The following is a 17,503-nucleotide window of genomic DNA, read 5'->3' as shown; positions in this document are numbered from 1 at the left end:
GAGCGTCTCCGGAGCCTGCGTTGTTGCGTCATCGGGAATGTTGCTGGAATTGAATGGGAATGTTTGGGAAATCTCTGTTGGATAACATGGAATGTTTGTGGTACAGTATACTTACATACATTCTAACAAACTCCACCTCGTGTCGTAACCTACAACGAGATATTTGGGTGAATATGGATCAAATGGAGTTTTGTATGGTAGATCACAAGGTCACGAGTTGTGGATATTTGTAGAGATGCACTGTGGATGCGATACACCCTGGTGTGGATTAACTTCCGCTCTAGTGAGTACTAGTAATATTCTGATAATTAGACCGATTCGTTAATACCAAGGCAAGAATGTGGTTCGGATTCCACTATAGACTCTTGGGCTAGACTCTTAGGGTAATGGCGGACGATAGAGATGTGCTAGTATGCCCGGTCTGCAATATTATATGTTTAGACGAAGAAAAAGCTATTGTTTGTGATGGTCTTTGTGCTTCGTGGCATCATGCCAAGTGCGTTAACATAAATGCGAAACAATTCAAAGATATAAAGAAGATTGAAGACATAGTTAACTGGTTTTGCCCGGCGTGCGCTACCCAAGTTAAGGTTCTCGTTGCTCAGGCTAAATCAGAATCCGGACTTCGTAATGAACTGAAAGAAGTGCAGGATTACGTAAAATCGTTTCAGATATCAGTGGAAAGAAAGCTTAAGTTCCTTATAAACAGTAGCATAAAAACTAAAACTAGTGTTAGTCAATTGCTAAGATATCATAGTTTGGAGGTTAACTTAGAAGATCCCAAAATGGGTTACCAAAACATGAATGAAAGTGACGTCACAGACGTTTCAAACATTTTGGTTGAAACTGGCAAACTTCCTCACTCTCCATTGGTCAATCAGGATAGCGACAAAATTCAAGTGGCTGTTGAGGTTCACGAGGAAAAAAATGAGGCATCAGAGCGTGAACGTACTGAATACGATCGGACTGAACTGGAAAGAGTGAAAATGAGCCAAACTGAAACTGAATCTACTGTTGCGTCTGAAACTCTTCATCAAAAAACAGTAACCAGAACACCCAAAAGGAGGAAGGAACAACGAAATAAACCAAAAAATACCCAAATACGTAAAAGTCCACTTAGTGGGGAAATGGAACGGGAAAACAGAACCATGACTCGAGGAACGAAATTGAACATTGAACTTAAGTCTGTTGATGATTCTGTCTCCGTATCCGAATCTGGTGTCGAGAGTGAGAGTATTGTAATTGACAAAAGTAACATTGAAAACACTGAAAGTAGTTCTCAGAAACCTCTTTATTCAAACGTTGTCTCATCTAAAAGGGAACACATATATGATGCAAGGCCTAAAATTCAAAAGGCTGAAAACAAAAGGAAGAGTGATGTAATTATTGGTACAAACAAAGTCAGCGCCAGCTTAAAATCTGCCTGCAAAAAGTCATTCTACTTCGTGTCTCGTGTTTCTCCAGAATTGTCTAGTGACACCGTTTTGAACTATTTAACTACAAGAGGGGTCATTCAAGTTGAATGCACTGAACTAAATACAAGATCTCAAGAGTATAAGTCATTCAAAGTTGGAGTGCCTGTCAAATCATCTTCCAGCATCTTGGATCCAAATTTTTGGCCTACGGGTGTGTTGGTTAGAGACTACTTGCCCTTCAAGCGCAGTGCTAAGCCTAACCCTGACAAAAGGCAAAACCATTTTTTAGGGCGTACAGTGTATCGGACTCAAAATACATAACTGTAGTAAGCAGTGTCAATGAGCCTAGGCTACAAGGAAGTGAGGTAGGCCTAAAGAAAACTGGAAGCAGCAGAGATAGGCCTAGGCCTAGTGTTCATTCAGTAAATAGTAGTGAGGTGAAGGTGGCAGTAGTTAACGTGCAGTGCCTTAGAACCAAAATCAACCTTCTGTCACTTTTCACAGATGAGTTAAAGTGTGACTTCCTACTTATATCAGAACATTGGCTTACTAATGATGAAAGTGAGTTTTATAGAACAGTTGGTTGTGATGAACTAGAAATAGCCAATATATATTGCCGAAGTGCTCATAAAAATGGTGGAGTGGCCATTTTTGCCTCAAATAGATTTACCTACAAGAAGCTAAATTCGGAACCATACTGCGTTGAACGCATATTTGAAGTTACAGCTGTTGAGGTACTGGAAATTTCTACCATACTTGTTGCAGTGTACAGGCCTCCAGACGGCGACTTCGACTTGTTTCAGCTGCAACTAGAGTCCTGTCTTCTGTATTTAACCAAATTTACCTCAAAGAAGATTGTGATCGGTGGGGACTTTAACATTCACCTGGAAGTAACATCTAAAGAAGAGACTGCATTTACCAACCTACTGCGAAGTTTTGGACTGTATATCACTTCAAGACTGCCGACCCGTGGTGTAGCCTGTCTGGACACCATCGCTACAAACATCGACAGCTGGGATTGCAGATCGGAGGTGGTTAGTGCACTGGTTGCCGATCATGACGGAGCTGTGGTTTTGAATGTGAAAACTGAGCAAGTAAGTAACCACCAGTCTTGTCTTGATTCTTACACTAGCTTTAAGCGTGTAGTTAGAAGAGAAAATTTGCCTAGTCTATGTAGAGAATTAGAAAAAAGTGCTTGGTCTCTGCCAAAATCTGTTACAGATCCTGAGCTAGCTTTTTCAAATTTTTTTGATAAGTTTAAAAATATTTTTGACTCTGTCTTCCCTGCTAGAGTTGTCAAAAAAAAGCCTGGGTTAGTAACTAAAAACAAACAGGATATAACTAGGAGCAAACAGTGGTATACACCTGAACTGGCCAGGATGCGCGCTTGGTCTATCCTACTTCATGACTTCTACAAGGCCGAACATGACCCTATTAAAAAAGCTAATTATTTTGCTCTGTATACCAAAACTAAAAAAGATTACAGCATTCAAGTCGGTGAAGCAAAAAAGACTAGTAATATAGAGCATATTAGTCAGGCAGCGAATACCTGCAAAGCAGCTTGGGATCTAGTTAATGCCCATAGGAAGGGGTCTAAAGCAAAGCCGAAACCATCATTGACACCTGATGAGATTAACACTTACTTTGTACAGGTAGCGGACAAGATAGTTGCTGACTTGCCTACTAGTCACACAGATCCTTGTGGAGCGTTGTGTGGCATATCAACGGAACACACCTTCAATGTTTGGGAGAGAGTGAATACCTCATACATCCTTAAAATTGTAAATGGGTTTAAGGAGTCTAGTAGCCAGGACGTTCATGGAATTTCATGTACAGTACTAAAGGGAATCATTGTCACGATAATTGACCCTTTAACTAAATTAGTAAATGCCTGTCTCAGCAAAGGGGTTTTTCCTGATTGCTTAAAGTTAGCTCGCACAATACCGGTGTACAAGAAAGGAGATCCCGTTGACCCCGCTAACTACCGACCGATTTCCATTTTGCCTATATTCTCTAAAGTGTTTGAGACGATAATGAAAAGGCAACTAGTCAAGTGGCTTGAAACGAATAGGCTACTTAACAATGCACAGCACGGATTCAGGAGTGGGCGGTCCACCACAACAGCACTCACCAACCTTGCTAATGTTATTACTGACGCCTTTGAAAATGGTGAGTCCGTACATCTAAGCCTTTGCGATCTCAGCAAGGCGTTTGATGTTGTTTCCCACGACATCCTGGTGGCTAAGCTAAGGCATTATGGAGTTGGAGGTTGTGTGCTAGAGTCTTTAAAGAGTTTTCTTAAAGATAGGAAACAAGTAGTGTCACTGGAGGGGACCTCGTCAAGCGTAGGCCTTTTACCCCATGGAGTACCTCAGGGATCAGTCCTTGGCCCTTTGCTATTTTCAGTGATGATAAATGATCTACATCTTAATGGTCGTACATTACTTTTTGCAGACGACACCACCCTCATCACAAGAGGTCGGAGCTTGGTGGAGCTACGCATTGAGGCTGAATACTTACTGGAGGAAGCAAGGGCCTGGTTCGTATCAAACAAGTTTAAGGTAAACGAGGATAAAACCCAATCCCTCGAATGCACTCTGAGTGCAGGGGTAGAAGAGGGTGAACCGGTCAAACTACTGGGTTTCTGGGTCGACTCGAGGTGCACATGGAACCACCATATAAGCAAGGTATGTGTCAAACTTTCAAGAGTGCTGTATCTTCTAAGGAAACTTAGGGATTTAATAACTCAGCCATACCTTACAACGGTTTATCATGCTCTCTTCCATAGTCACGTGATGTATGGATTGATACTGTGGGGGCATTCCCCTGCTACAAGGGATGTTCTCTTACTTCAAAAGATGGCGCTCAGAGTCATTACATCATCTGGGTATTATGAGCATTGCCGGCCTATCTTTAGGGAACTGAAGATCCTCACAGTGTACAGTCAGTATGTTTACAACATGCTCACACTCCTGAAGGAAAATAGGAGCGACTTCATGAAAAGGGAAGATCATCATAATTACAGCACTCGAAGAGCTCAGGATTTGGACCTTCCGCGCTGTCGACTCGAACGGACCTTGAAGTCCTACCCTAGGTCGGCCATAAAAATCTTCAACACGCTGCCGTCAAAAGTTCGAGAGATGGGCATGACAGAATTTAAAAAAGTTGTTCATAAGGCCCTCGTGAATAGGCCACTATATTCGCTGGGGGAGCTAAATGAGATACCACTCTTCCCATTACAGTAAAAACGTCCGCCATACCACCAGTAGTTGTAAATATTAGTTTTATTATAGTAACTTACAGTATTTAAAAGTCTTTACATCTTTAAAGACATGACGCGATCTATCTGACATTGTCAGTCAAGGATCAAGAATACAAGTATCAAGTAAGTAAGTAAGTAAGTAAGTATAAACTGTAGGTCCCTTAGTTGCCAATAGCTGTTTGGGCTATTAATTAACAGCTGTGTCTAAGGAATATGTCGGTCATAGTAACAAGACTACAAAATCGCGCCATTCATACTACACTCATCTTCTCACCCTTCTCTCATACAGTATTTGGGTTAAAATACGCACATAGAGGCGTCCCCATCTATTGATAATTGATATTCCCCATAATTGTTAATTGATATTCAATAGTGAGACAAATGAAACCAGACATACAGAGGTGCGTAACACTTGGTAGGAAACACTTTATTGTTGTTCCCAAATATGTAATCGTTTTTGCAATCCAGAAAAAATTATTTGTGGGATTATATATTTGTATGATGTATTTCTTCTAAAAGTTACCGTAAAATGCAATCAATCAACTTAAGGATTTTTGTCGTTACCGTTAGATATTCAAGAGATACAAAAAAATGTTCTTAGACCTTGTGTCATTGTGTTTTGATCAATGGGCTTTTATGAATGGTCACATGGATAGCGAGACATCTGTTCTTAGCCTCAGATCTGCAGTCTCATATCGCCTCCATTCTTAACTCACCCTACTTTCATATTCCAATTACTTAGCCTACTTAGCAGTGTGTCCCCTTTCATGCAAGTATATCAATTCTAAGGAGAATTTCGTTTAAGTCAAAATGGAATCTCTTGAAGTATTTCTCCCAAGTGTACGATATTTGAAATATATTTTATTTTTTGGATTCGAATTCCGAATAAGGTTAGTTTTGAGTACCAGAGTGATAAAAATGGGTAACAATATTTAACAACTCGTAATCATCTGATTTATATACGAGAACAGTACCGATATGAACATTTTACTTAGAGATTGGGGTGAGCGATTTATTTTTAAATTCGAGTGCAGTTGTGTCAAAAATGGCCATAAATGGTAAACAGATCTTTGCCTGCGTATGTTGGTGGCCCCAATGAATACAGAGGTGGTCCTCAGTTACTGGTTATTAAAAAATTACAACGCACTTTCCAATCCGCATCTCCAAAACTGGCTCCATCGCGTATTTGGGGAGCCAAATTTGGACATTAGTGACCTTTAACCTCTCCGCCGTGCTATATGGATGGATAGGTGTTATTTATCGTCGAAATTCACTTTGGAAAGTCATTTTGCTGGGTTTAGCATACCAGTTTGTTGATTTATTTTTCATTTGCCTTTTACCATTCAACTTATGTTCGTTTCTCAAATATTAATAGTTTAAGTTGTGTTAGCTGAATGTGAATGATCCATCTATGTGAATGATGTGAATCTATAAACATTTTAAAGATTTTCCTCATGATATTTTTTTACTCAAACTATATTTTAGTGGACAACACACGGCTAGTTTAAATTCCGTCATAGGTTTAGTCGATTTTAAATTATAGAAAACAAATCTTTGCCTGATTATTTAGGGCCATTTCTTCAAAGGGCGTTTGATGATGGTACATAGACAAACTTTGGATACAACCATAGACTAAGGAACCAATTATCTTTATAATAACTATGGTGTTCTTATTATCTGTGATACAACATGTTTATACGAATCAGCTCTAGCCATATTTTCACGTCAAGAGCACCTAATTGAATGAGCCTTATTTTTTTTAGGTCTACTATGATACTACAGTACTGTAGATGATATGGTTAACAAAAACACTGCTTTTAAAACAGCTTGGCATGTTATAAAAATTAGTGTACGAAACTCGGAATCTCACACGAGCCATAATTTTAGGTGACTCAAATGAAATAAGATATTTTAAATGAGAGTTAGTTATTTAAAGAGATTTTGAAATACACTATCCAAGCCCACTAGACAAACTAATTCGCTAATAACCGTTTGATTTTTACTGTACCTTGAATACTTAGTAAAAAAGAGACCAATGAAAGAATTATTACAAACGCAACTCATCATGAACATATATAGACGTATCATGTACATTTAGTGACGTTTTCCGCTTTTGAAATTGCAATAAATTTTTAAAGGTATATTTCTGACCTGCACACGTGGTGCGCCGTGATTATGCAGATGCAAAGAGCAGTCAGTGCTGCGTTGTGGGGAGTAGTAGTGCCTTGTACTACAGTAGTAGGATTTATTATAAACCCTCCTTAGCTAGTGTAGAATTAGTATATCCTTTGCATGGTATGTGGTATCATTGACTTTTGGATACTGAAGTATGTTAGTCAATGGTATGGTCAATGGTGTATGGAAACCCGGATTAGTTTCGATTTCTTTGTTGTCTGAATTATTGAAGGTCCATAAAATAATCTTAATTTGAAAAAAAGTATCACTACACATTTACTGTATACATAATATAATGTAGTTGTCACAACGATGTGTAATTTGATAATTTTGTTTTAGGTAAGTGTTGGTGGAGTGATCTGAATAGTTTGAACGACTGAGTGGTATGTAAAAAATACTCTTAATTCGTATAGTATATCTGTTATGAGTTAATCTATTTGTATCCAACGTGTAATCCACAATTTATTCGTAAAAAAGTAATAATTACGTTGAATCTTTGACAAGCTTATAGCAATCGAGTATGTTTTGATTTTGTTCTATACCCGTTTATTACCGAGGTTGTTTTTAGTGCCGAATGTATGCGGTTTTATTTGGCATATTATCCCCATGGAGGATTAACTAATTAATCTATACTGCTTGTGTAACGTCATAAATATTTCTTTATATTCATCTTTTATTTTATGGTTGAACTAAATGTGTAAATTCCGTTTTGTTTTATTTTAAACCTAATCGTATGGAGAAAGCAATAAAAGGTTACTGCGAATCTGCACAGGTTTGCTGCAGATGAGTCATTTGCATTCTTATGTTGAAACCACAAATTTTAACTTGTGTAAGCTAAATTCATTTATACTCACATCTATTTCATATTATTTTCTATTTTATAACGTCATTGGGTGGTTTACGGTTTTTTAAAGCATAAGATTGAACTACGGTCTGGTCTGTTTACTATATTACTTTGACCATTTGTTTAATTCTTTCTTTTTAATTGTCATCACAATGACAAAAGGTCACTGTGTCAAAATACTACTAAAAATTGAACAATAGTATAACTCTCCAGATTCGATGGCGAGCAGTAATCATTCACGTACTTGGACATTTTTACTCACTCTCATTTACTTGCACTTATTCACTTGGACTCGTGTTTACGCGGGAATCTTTGACGTACACTTTTCTACACAACTCTTTCCCCACCCCCTTGGCTACGCCTCCACTACGCCTGGACGTTCACCCGGTGGTCTTCGTATCGTCGTAACTGTCCGGTGGATTTACACGGTTACCGACTCTGTGCGCGAACGTTTACGATACCGCACGTATTAACGTCGAATATTGAATCGCCCGGTATGCGCCGTGTGCTTGTGGTTGTAAATATCGTATGCATGAAGTGTCGCCGTGTTGGACGTGAAGTGCTCGCTTTACTACCGTCGGTTATCGTCTAGAGTTATGTAATACAAATAGTTCTGGTGGTGAAACGATTTTCGATGTGGGATATTCTTGGTTTTTTTCCTCGAGTGCAGACTATCTTTTTAACTTGTTTGTCATAAACTAAACTAACCTTACCTAAACGCAATCCGTAGCACACTGTGACAGAGTGGCGGCCCTCTTCTTGGAAAGATCACAAATAAGTATACTTTATCACTTAGGCTTAAAATGACTCTTTTCGACATGATCTCACGTTTAATGGCCGATATTTAAGACGAGGTCAAACAAATTAGCGAACGTTGAAAACAGAAGCGTTAGGATCATGTATTACGCTCTATTTTTCGTCTTGCTATAGGGCCTACCATGCATTAGTCTAACTGTGCTTATTTGTATGCGTGATTTAACTATACCCTGATTATTGACAACCTCGGATGAGTAATACCATTGACTATATAACACTACCTATATAACACTACTATATAACACTTGGCTTCCACGGTTTTCTATGGCTGATGAGGCTGTAGCTGCTAAATGGGCCCATCTCAAAAACTGATGTTTTGAGAAGATTGCTGTTCAAGTTTAGAGGTTATGTTTGGCTGTCGTCTAAAAATCCTTCAATGGTGTCGTGACATCAGCTCACTTAAAAGTCATACGAACCAAACAAACTGAAATAAACCATTCCAAGTGATCAAAGATTATATTAGAAGACATGAGGAAACAAAATAGCGAATCTCGTCAAAGGACCCATTTCGATTTAGGCCCCTATAGCAGTTACAGCCTCCTATATTGACCTTTCATAATATGGCGGTTTATGAATCAAATGATTCTAGAAAAAAGGCGATCCTTAAATGTTACTTGGTTGAAAGGTTATTGTTAAAAAATAATTATATAAAGCAGCAGATGCTGTTTGATTGTTCTCCCTCTTCTTTTTAACTGGATACTACTTCATCAATGAGTTATCTATTTCACGGTATTTTTTTTTCTTATTTTAATGTTACTGTACTTTAAATTTGGAATGAGTAAACAGAGGTGTCATGGTGGTGTATTGAAATAATAACAGTTAAATCAGTTGGCTTATATAGGTTGGCGTATTGTTTATTTTGTTTTACAGTTTTCTTTTAATTTTGCTTCAATAATGGGGTTAATCTTAGGTCTCGTTATTACACCGTTTTTAAAATAGTTCCCCAATTTTTAAATGATTTGATAAACAATTTTTTACCTACACTACTTAAGTACTTTTTTACCTACCTAAGTACTTTATTATATAGAAAGCAATTTGACGTTTTCTTATAAAAACTTTAAACTCTATGTAAAATCTGTAAGATTCTATATTAGGAATAAATTCACAAAATGGTTTAATGCAGGGTTGTAAGAAAACAATACAGGTAACAGAGATATTAATAATATAACGTAATACGAACAATCGAAAACGCTGAACTTACTGTAAACAAAACAGAACAGTCATTAAAATCTTTAAGAGAAAGTAAGGATCTTGACCTTTCCTTTTATTGTAACAATTAAGTGGTCTGCCAACAAATTTGCAACTCATTCATGTCGAACAATGAGACAACAATGAGTGAATTAGTCAAGTTCCGTACGTCACAACAATCAATGAAAGTCAAAGATTGACTCTTGTGAACAGCTGTCACTTTCTTGTCCTATGTAGATATGAAGTGGACTGAGTTAACAGAAGACTGCTTGACACCTTTCCATGTCAATCATGGGACTGAACCCACTCAGTGTCATGTAATAGCTGTAGACAGTGTTTCCTGGTGAAACACGCAAGTTGATGGGGTAAATACAACAAATTAGGGCGAGTCTTGGACAAACTATGAGATTCTCAATAAGCCAAAGGTAGCTTAATCCAGTATCAGAGGACTACTAGAGCCGGGCTTTCCTAGGTGCGGAAAGAGGAACGCGGAGAGCGGAGTCCTCTTTTCTTAGGCAGTTCAATGTTACTGTTTACCTACTGTATAAGCGGAGCGGAACGCCATGTTAATCGCTTTTCCACCCTCCTCTCTCCGCCCTCCGCCCTCTTCTTCAGCGTCTAGGAAAACCCGGCTTTAGATAAATTATTGGAAATTCATTTAAAAATTTGGATGAATAAGAACATGAGGAATCTCTAAAATATGGAGTGTATACAAAAAGAGTTGAGAATATGTTAGAACCTTTGTGGAAAGCTATTAAAATAATATACAAACACAGAAGTTTTAAATTGACAAATTAAGATTGTGAAAAAGTAGTACAGTACAGTTCTGTACTGTATATTTTAAGAACAGTGAAGACGATTGTTTAACCTTTCTTTTTTATAGTTTTTTTAACTGCTTTAATTATTATTGAAAATTTAGTCAAATCAATAAATTTGTAATCAATCAATATTTAAAAATGCTTAATACCCTGATCAGCAAATACTAAACACTGTATTTAATCCCTCAAGCACATATGACTAAAATATTACACTTACTTTCGGACCAATATTCTCTTTATACTTCTTTAAAACACGTTATAAAACAGGGTAAATTGAGATGGATTTACATGTATTCATTGTTGTTCTATTATTATTTTCATACCGTTGAACTTGTTATAGGCTAAATCAATGAAATATAAAAATCTTAAACATTCATATGTTAACTACGATTATATTGATGTAAATAAAGAATTTTATACCTAAAGAAAACTATCATATTCTTGTACAAACCTACTTATCTAAATATCGTAGCGGTAGAAAATGATGGTTATCGTATATCTTCACTAGCTTCACCTCCACTCTAGGAACCGCTCTTCGTGTGTCCCTCGTGTCATGTGATTTGTCGATTTAGCATTGAATCAGCAAGGAAAGTGGACAGGAGAAAAGTCCAAGTAGACATTCTGGCTCAGGAATTGACCTTTTGCTAATGAGCGCTTTCTTCTACGGCGGAATTTACTTAAGTCATTCAGACAATGCAATTTATAAACGAAGGAGGGATTGGCATTTCTATCGGATTACGGTGGATTTTTTTCTGATAGAATTGAATCAAGGTGTGGCTTTTAGTGGAGGGAGTGCTAGAAGACAGAGGTTTTTTGGAACTAGAGATGTGTCGGTTTTTAGTAAGTACCAATCACCTCGTCACAGAATTATCACAAAGCAAATTCCGTTGGTTACTGGCTGGATTTAAACTAAAATCTCCAGGAAAGATGTCCCGTAGCATTTGGTTGGTGTTATAACTACCAATTAGAGCTCAGATTTTATTCATATACTGTTGAACAAACCATTTAGGTAAATATCTCTACATTTTAGAAGACTTTGCTAAAAAGGCAGTTTTGAATCCACCTTGAATATAGTGATTAAGTGACGATACAACTGTGGAGATTTTAAATGTTCTTTCATTGAACTCATTTTGAAGGCTGTGACAAGACAACAGATTAATTAACAGTTGTGGCACAAACGTAATGTCGCGTTATGCGAGGAGGTATGCCAGCCATCAAACGTATGAATTTTTGTTTTCTTATATTTTGAATTCAATTTTAGTCTAGGACTAGATAACATAAATTCGTGTTCCCCACTTCCTCGATTGGTTAAAATAGTTTAGCTTTTTAAAGTGTTTGGAATAAAAGCTCTTAGGAGTATAATCAAACATGTATAAATGCTCTTGTATATTTGGAAATCTAAATGAAAGTTGACTATAAACTAACTATCATTGACTATACACTTCTCCACAGTCAAGGAGAGGTGCCAGTGATACTATGCAGTAATTTGATAGTTCTGAACCCACATTAAATTTCACCTTAAACAAAATATTCTAATATCTCTTACATGCATGTTCCTTGTTGTCATTGGATTCGAAATCGTACAATGTAGTAGTGCGGTTAAGTTTACATGACTTACGGTAACCTTGTCAACTTTGAAGTGAATAATGCCTGTTGGAGATTTGAGATTTCACCGAATGTTGTATGCCAAACTCTCAGCCCGTGACTTACTGTGTGAACTGTAGAGATAGGGGGATACCTCGCCATCCCGTGTCAGAGGTCAGATGAAAGTCACCCAGTGTCAATACGTCACTAACGACCAACAATCATCACGCACAAATTGAAATTTATCCGCTTTAACCAACGATTCATATGCAAAGAGGTACTGATGAGCCTCGGAACAGTTTGGGGTTCACTTTCTACCATTAATTTAATTACTTCCACACTAATAGATTTTTATGTTTTAATTACATGATTGCCTCGACCTGTCCTCCGACCGCGTTGCCGATCTGGGTCGATGGTATGAGAAACAGTTTCATTTTACTTTCCGGTGCTACGAGAAAGTGTTGATTTAAAATTTAATAAGCTAAGTGAAATTTGCAAAACAACACGTTCTATGTAACCGGTTGTTTAAGGGATTGTTATAGGTTTAGGGATTGATGAGTGTTTGTGTGGACTTTGGATACTGAAGTAGGCATCACATCTGTATGGATCTAGTTGATCTAGTTACTCAAAGAAGACATAATTTTGTGAGCTTCCCTTAAAGTGTGACCCTGTACCTACTACTAATTATGTCGTACTCACTAATTTCTTTGTAGTTTATTTTAAGATTTTTAAAGGTTGCAATTGAACTTTCAAATGTGCTTCAGTATGTTTCATGTGATACATTTCCGTAAAGATTTAAAATATTGGTACGCTTTAGTACAGGATTTAGTTAATTATTTCAAAATATTCCGGTGTAAATGTTATCGTAAGCGATTTGTGGACAATGTGTTAATATTGTGAAGGCTCCACTCTTTCAGTCAACATTCTTAAATATTTACCACATTAAATTTACCCACGTAAAATCCTTTATGTATGTGGCTGATAAGAGTTGTTCAATTGTATATTTCACTATACATGTTGTACATTTCTGGTTCGAGATTGTCTGTGATAGCTTATCACTGTGGTCGACACTTGCTTGTTCATTGAAGTGTATCGTAACGGTATTTCACTGTATTCTAGCTACAAAATAGATCAGTAGACTGGTGATGGACAAAAATTGAAGTGTAAAAAAATAATAGTCTCACTCAATTACCTGCAGCCTATAATTAAGTACAATATTCCAGACTGGTCACTACACAAGTCCTCAGGTGTGGTGCTATCACATCATCACCAGTGTATGTGTATGTGTATGTGCTAGCAGGGAGGGGTGGGGGTTGGATGCGCCGCGGCGCGCGTCCCGCCGACACCCACGTCCCACAATCGATGCCGCCGCTCGCTGTCTCAGCTGACTGCGGTTTTAGGTTATTTTATACGTGGCGGGACCGCGGTAGTCTGTGCGTGACTGTGGATTGCAACAATACTAGTGAACCAGTGGCAGAGTGTAACAGTGGAACAGTGGAACAGTGAAACAGTGTTATAGTGGGTAGCGATGGCCAGGATACTAAGGCGATTCAAGGTTTGTTCATGATAACTTATCAGCCGGTGTCCAGTGGTACATATTCTTGCGGTCATTGCAATGTATACATTATTTGCATAGTGTACTCTTCGTATAGAATATTTTGTATGTTGTCCACATACATATGCTTTGTATATTCTTCGGATACCGGTACTGTGTTTTATATTCTCCACGCAATCTGCACCTGATGTTTTGAATCCCTCCAAAGCATGTGTATCTCGTTTTCTTCTTGTCATATTGTATATTGTTCATGGAATATGTATGGCTGTATTTAATAGCCATATTCGTGTCGTATGTTCTTATTCTATTTGTAGGTGTTTTGTATATTCTCCTCGACAGTATTGGTGTCTGATTCCTGTTATTTGCGATAGCTAGATGTTAATGATATAGTACGGTAATTATTAACGTCCTTCCGAACTTTACAGAATTGACTAAACTAGAAGGTTTCGGATCATACCTGGATCGGAATATATACATATTGTGGTGGAAAGTCTGGTTTGAATTGTCATTTTCTACACTAATTGTCTTTGTTTACAGCAAAAATCTATATAAAAAACTAATTCAATAATTCAGTTACAAAATCTTAGGACGTTTAACAGTTTGATACGTTTGTGATTTCATAATTGATATTGACAACTTAAGGTTTACGTACTGTTTATTTGTTTGGTCTCAATACAGTATAATCGTATGTATTACCATATATTAAGCAGGGAAAACCTATTCTCTTTAATCTATTTATTTATCTATCCATTTGTTTAACTGTATTCTCTTTAATCTTTGGTATCACTAAATGTCAATTCATTAATTTTTAGATTATCGAAAAAGTTTATTATTAATTATTCACTTTTAAACATGATTCATACTTTTTAAATGTGTTAAAACACTGGAATTGCAACAATGAAGTAAAATGGTGACTAGGCGCTGAAATACATTAAAGTATCCCTCCTGGGTATTTTAGCAGAAGCAAGCAAAGATTTCTCAAATAGACTCAAAACCACAGAACTCTCTAAGCCACTCTTTAACCCGTGATATAACTTACTAATGTTTTTGTGATGTATAAATGGCGAATTGACTAGTTAAAGAGTAAATGAAAGCACAGGTGTGACTAGGTCATAATCAATACACCCCACCTGGCAAGTCCAAATTGTCGCGGCTAAAACAGGTCATAGAGACGACGTTGTTGGCATGTTGATCTGAGATTAAACATTTCATTCTTTCATAACATCAGTAAGTAATTTATTGAAAGTTAAGGTCAGTCATTATTGATATCTTTAACGATATTTTTTATTCTCCGAACTCGGATGGTGTAGAGGTTGTAAAAAATTGTCTATAGTTGTTCTCGATAATAATCATTTCTTTGTAATAAACAAACAGTTTTTTTTACAAATTAAAAACGACCCCTAAACATAATTAAATTTCTGCAGTGCTTATATCTTATTGTTTTAAAACTCTCGCTTATTGGCTTTGACTTGTGCAATAAATTAATATAGTATTTACTATGATGGTTGGGATTAAATCAAACTTTTTCTATTGTACGGTATATAAAACTGGCTATGCTATAACGTTTGTACATCTTATCAATAACCATTAGTCTTTAAATCAATCAGTATGTATTACCAAGGCCAATTGCGTAACAACATCGTTTTGCAGGGGAATTACCCTTGCTATCATGGGGACATCTTAAGGTTACTACCGATCTTTAATTTAGGGTCTTAAGTGTGTATAATATGAAAATAAAAAGGAACATAGCTAATTTTCGAACAACAGTTGACAAACGTTTTTTTACCTATCTAATAGCTAATAGTTAGTTCTTTAAACGCCCAATATTTGTCTCTGAGACATCTGTTTTAACAATCTAAAGTTGGTCTGGCACAGTTTAGCAGTTCTCTTGATTCTCAGATCTGCATTGTTCCAGTTACTGTGTCTCTTCCCACAGGAAGGACAATTAAACAGTTTCCTGCCCCGACTCTTTCATTAGTTTCAAGTGACAATGGCCCAAAACAGAGGTATCAGTCAGGAATGTTACTTTCATTGTCAAATTAACACGTAGACTGCAATCAGTGTTGGAACGGTGTGAAAAGTTGAATATTTTACACCATGAGCCATGAGCCATGCTACCATTGATCAATTTATAATTCACCATTCGTTTATGTTAAGCACTTCACCACGAACAAATCGTCTGGTTTCAGTTGCTTATTGTAAACCATTCCTCCATTTCAATTATTGAATATACAACATTTGTCCAACTATTCTAAAGGATTGAAGAGATAGTTTCAGTTACTGGCTGTTACAGTTTATGTAGATTCACTCTGAAACAAAACATATGAAGAGAGAAAACACCGATTTAGCACAAATACAGTTAATCGTGGTTAATAGAGATTTTGTTGTGAAAAGAAACATATTCTCGTGCAAATACTCGTAAGCTGTTTTGCATATTTAGATAAACCTTTAGCGCTGGGAAATGACAATAATATACCACTCATAACTCAAACACAGTTTTGATCCAGTCTTGCCCTAACTGCCTCAAAACCTTTGAGTTACTGTGCATCAAATATATATTTTTTAGAGACTGTGTATAACAGAGCACAGTAGTAAGTGTTCACAAACAAGAGTACAAGTCTGATTCAAGGCCGATAATTTATACATTAAACCCACTAACAACGATTGGTGGTAAAAGTTATTTGACCGTCCCCTTAAAGGAATTAGCAAAAAGAACTAATTAATTACTACATGTACTAATTCATTCACAACACATTTCATATTACAACGAAACCAAACATTGTTTCCCCGTTGATTGTTTAACTAATCAAAACTTCATTAGTTGGAACCATGAACGCAAACAAAATGCAAAACGTTTTGCCTGATTACATTTGATATTCGCGGTGAGTCAGGCCTTAATATGTTGACAATTGGCGATCTGTACCCCTTTGCGGTCCCTCCCCCACCAAACTAATGTAGGCCAAACATGCAACGAGCCCTCATGCCTCATGTATCGACTAAACATTTTAATTAATGCAGAGCGTGTCGTCCACTGAATAATTAGGCTCACAACGCCTCATAACAGTTTCTGCTCTAATTGGCGAATGATAATTGTTGTAAACGGAGGTATTAGCGGTTGGTTAATTGGGTACTTTATTGGTGGTCGTATTGGAGTCCTTCAAGGGCTTCAGACATTCGTGCCTATTTGTAAAACTACCCATACAAATACAATATTATATACATTACATATATATTCTTCTAGTTTTTAAGTTGAAGTAACGTTTTGGGAAGGTACTTTCTTCCCCATATTTCATGTTTTCAAAGAATTGTTGGTCGAAAACCAAAATATTTTCATCATATATGAAACGTAAAATTGCCAACAAACAAACAAAATGTACTAGTATGAAGGTAATGTATTGTTACAAGTCAGGAGCCCCGCGCAACAATAGCCAGGCGCCGTTTCAAAAGGGTTGTTTGTCAACACGGGGTTCTACGAAAGACAATAGACCCATTTCAACGGACTACGTCAATAGGGGTTTTGACATTTACCAGAAGCTTCCACGGCGATCTGTAAACACCTTTGTCTATGCTACTAGGGGTCTCCAGAATGTTCCACGGCAAGCTTATATAAGGGACCGTCTTCCGGCACACGGCAGTTGAGTTGAGTTGAGTTAAGTCTTCCGAGAATCATCGTAGCGACGGCACGCCGGTGTGAGTGACCAGTGCTAGTGGCAGTGACAGTGCTAGTGACAGTGAGAGTGACAGTGTAGTGACAGTGAGAGTAACAGTGTAGTGACTCTAGTGACAGTGTAGTGACAGTGTTGTAACAGAAGTGATAAATCCTGTAGAGGCTAGCTGTAAGTAGAA

The 17,503-nt window shown here is 37.2% G+C and overlaps 1 protein-coding gene across 1 annotated transcript; it reads left to right on the top strand.

Annotated features, from left to right (window-relative positions):
* The first annotated feature begins 785 nt into the window (after positions 1 to 785).
* Positions 786 to 4,660, top strand: LOC128994255 (uncharacterized). The gene is made up of 2 exons (XM_054418666.1): positions 786 to 1,707; positions 2,181 to 4,660. The coding sequence occupies exons 1-2, from the start codon at positions 786 to 788 to the stop codon at positions 4,658 to 4,660; spliced, it is 3,402 nt and encodes a 1,133-aa protein (XP_054274641.1).
* Positions 4,661 to 17,503: the final 12,843 nt, after the last annotated feature.

The sequence above is a fragment of the Macrosteles quadrilineatus genome, unplaced genomic scaffold, assembly GCF_028750875.1.
Source record: "Macrosteles quadrilineatus isolate MER2022 unplaced genomic scaffold, UCM_ALF_1.0 Scaffold_5__1_contigs__length_97177068, whole genome shotgun sequence".
In the NCBI taxonomy this organism is placed as follows: Eukaryota; Metazoa; Arthropoda; class Insecta; order Hemiptera; family Cicadellidae; genus Macrosteles; species Macrosteles quadrilineatus.
The sequence above is the reverse complement of the archived record's forward strand: the minus strand, read 5'-3'. Positions and strand labels throughout refer to the sequence as shown.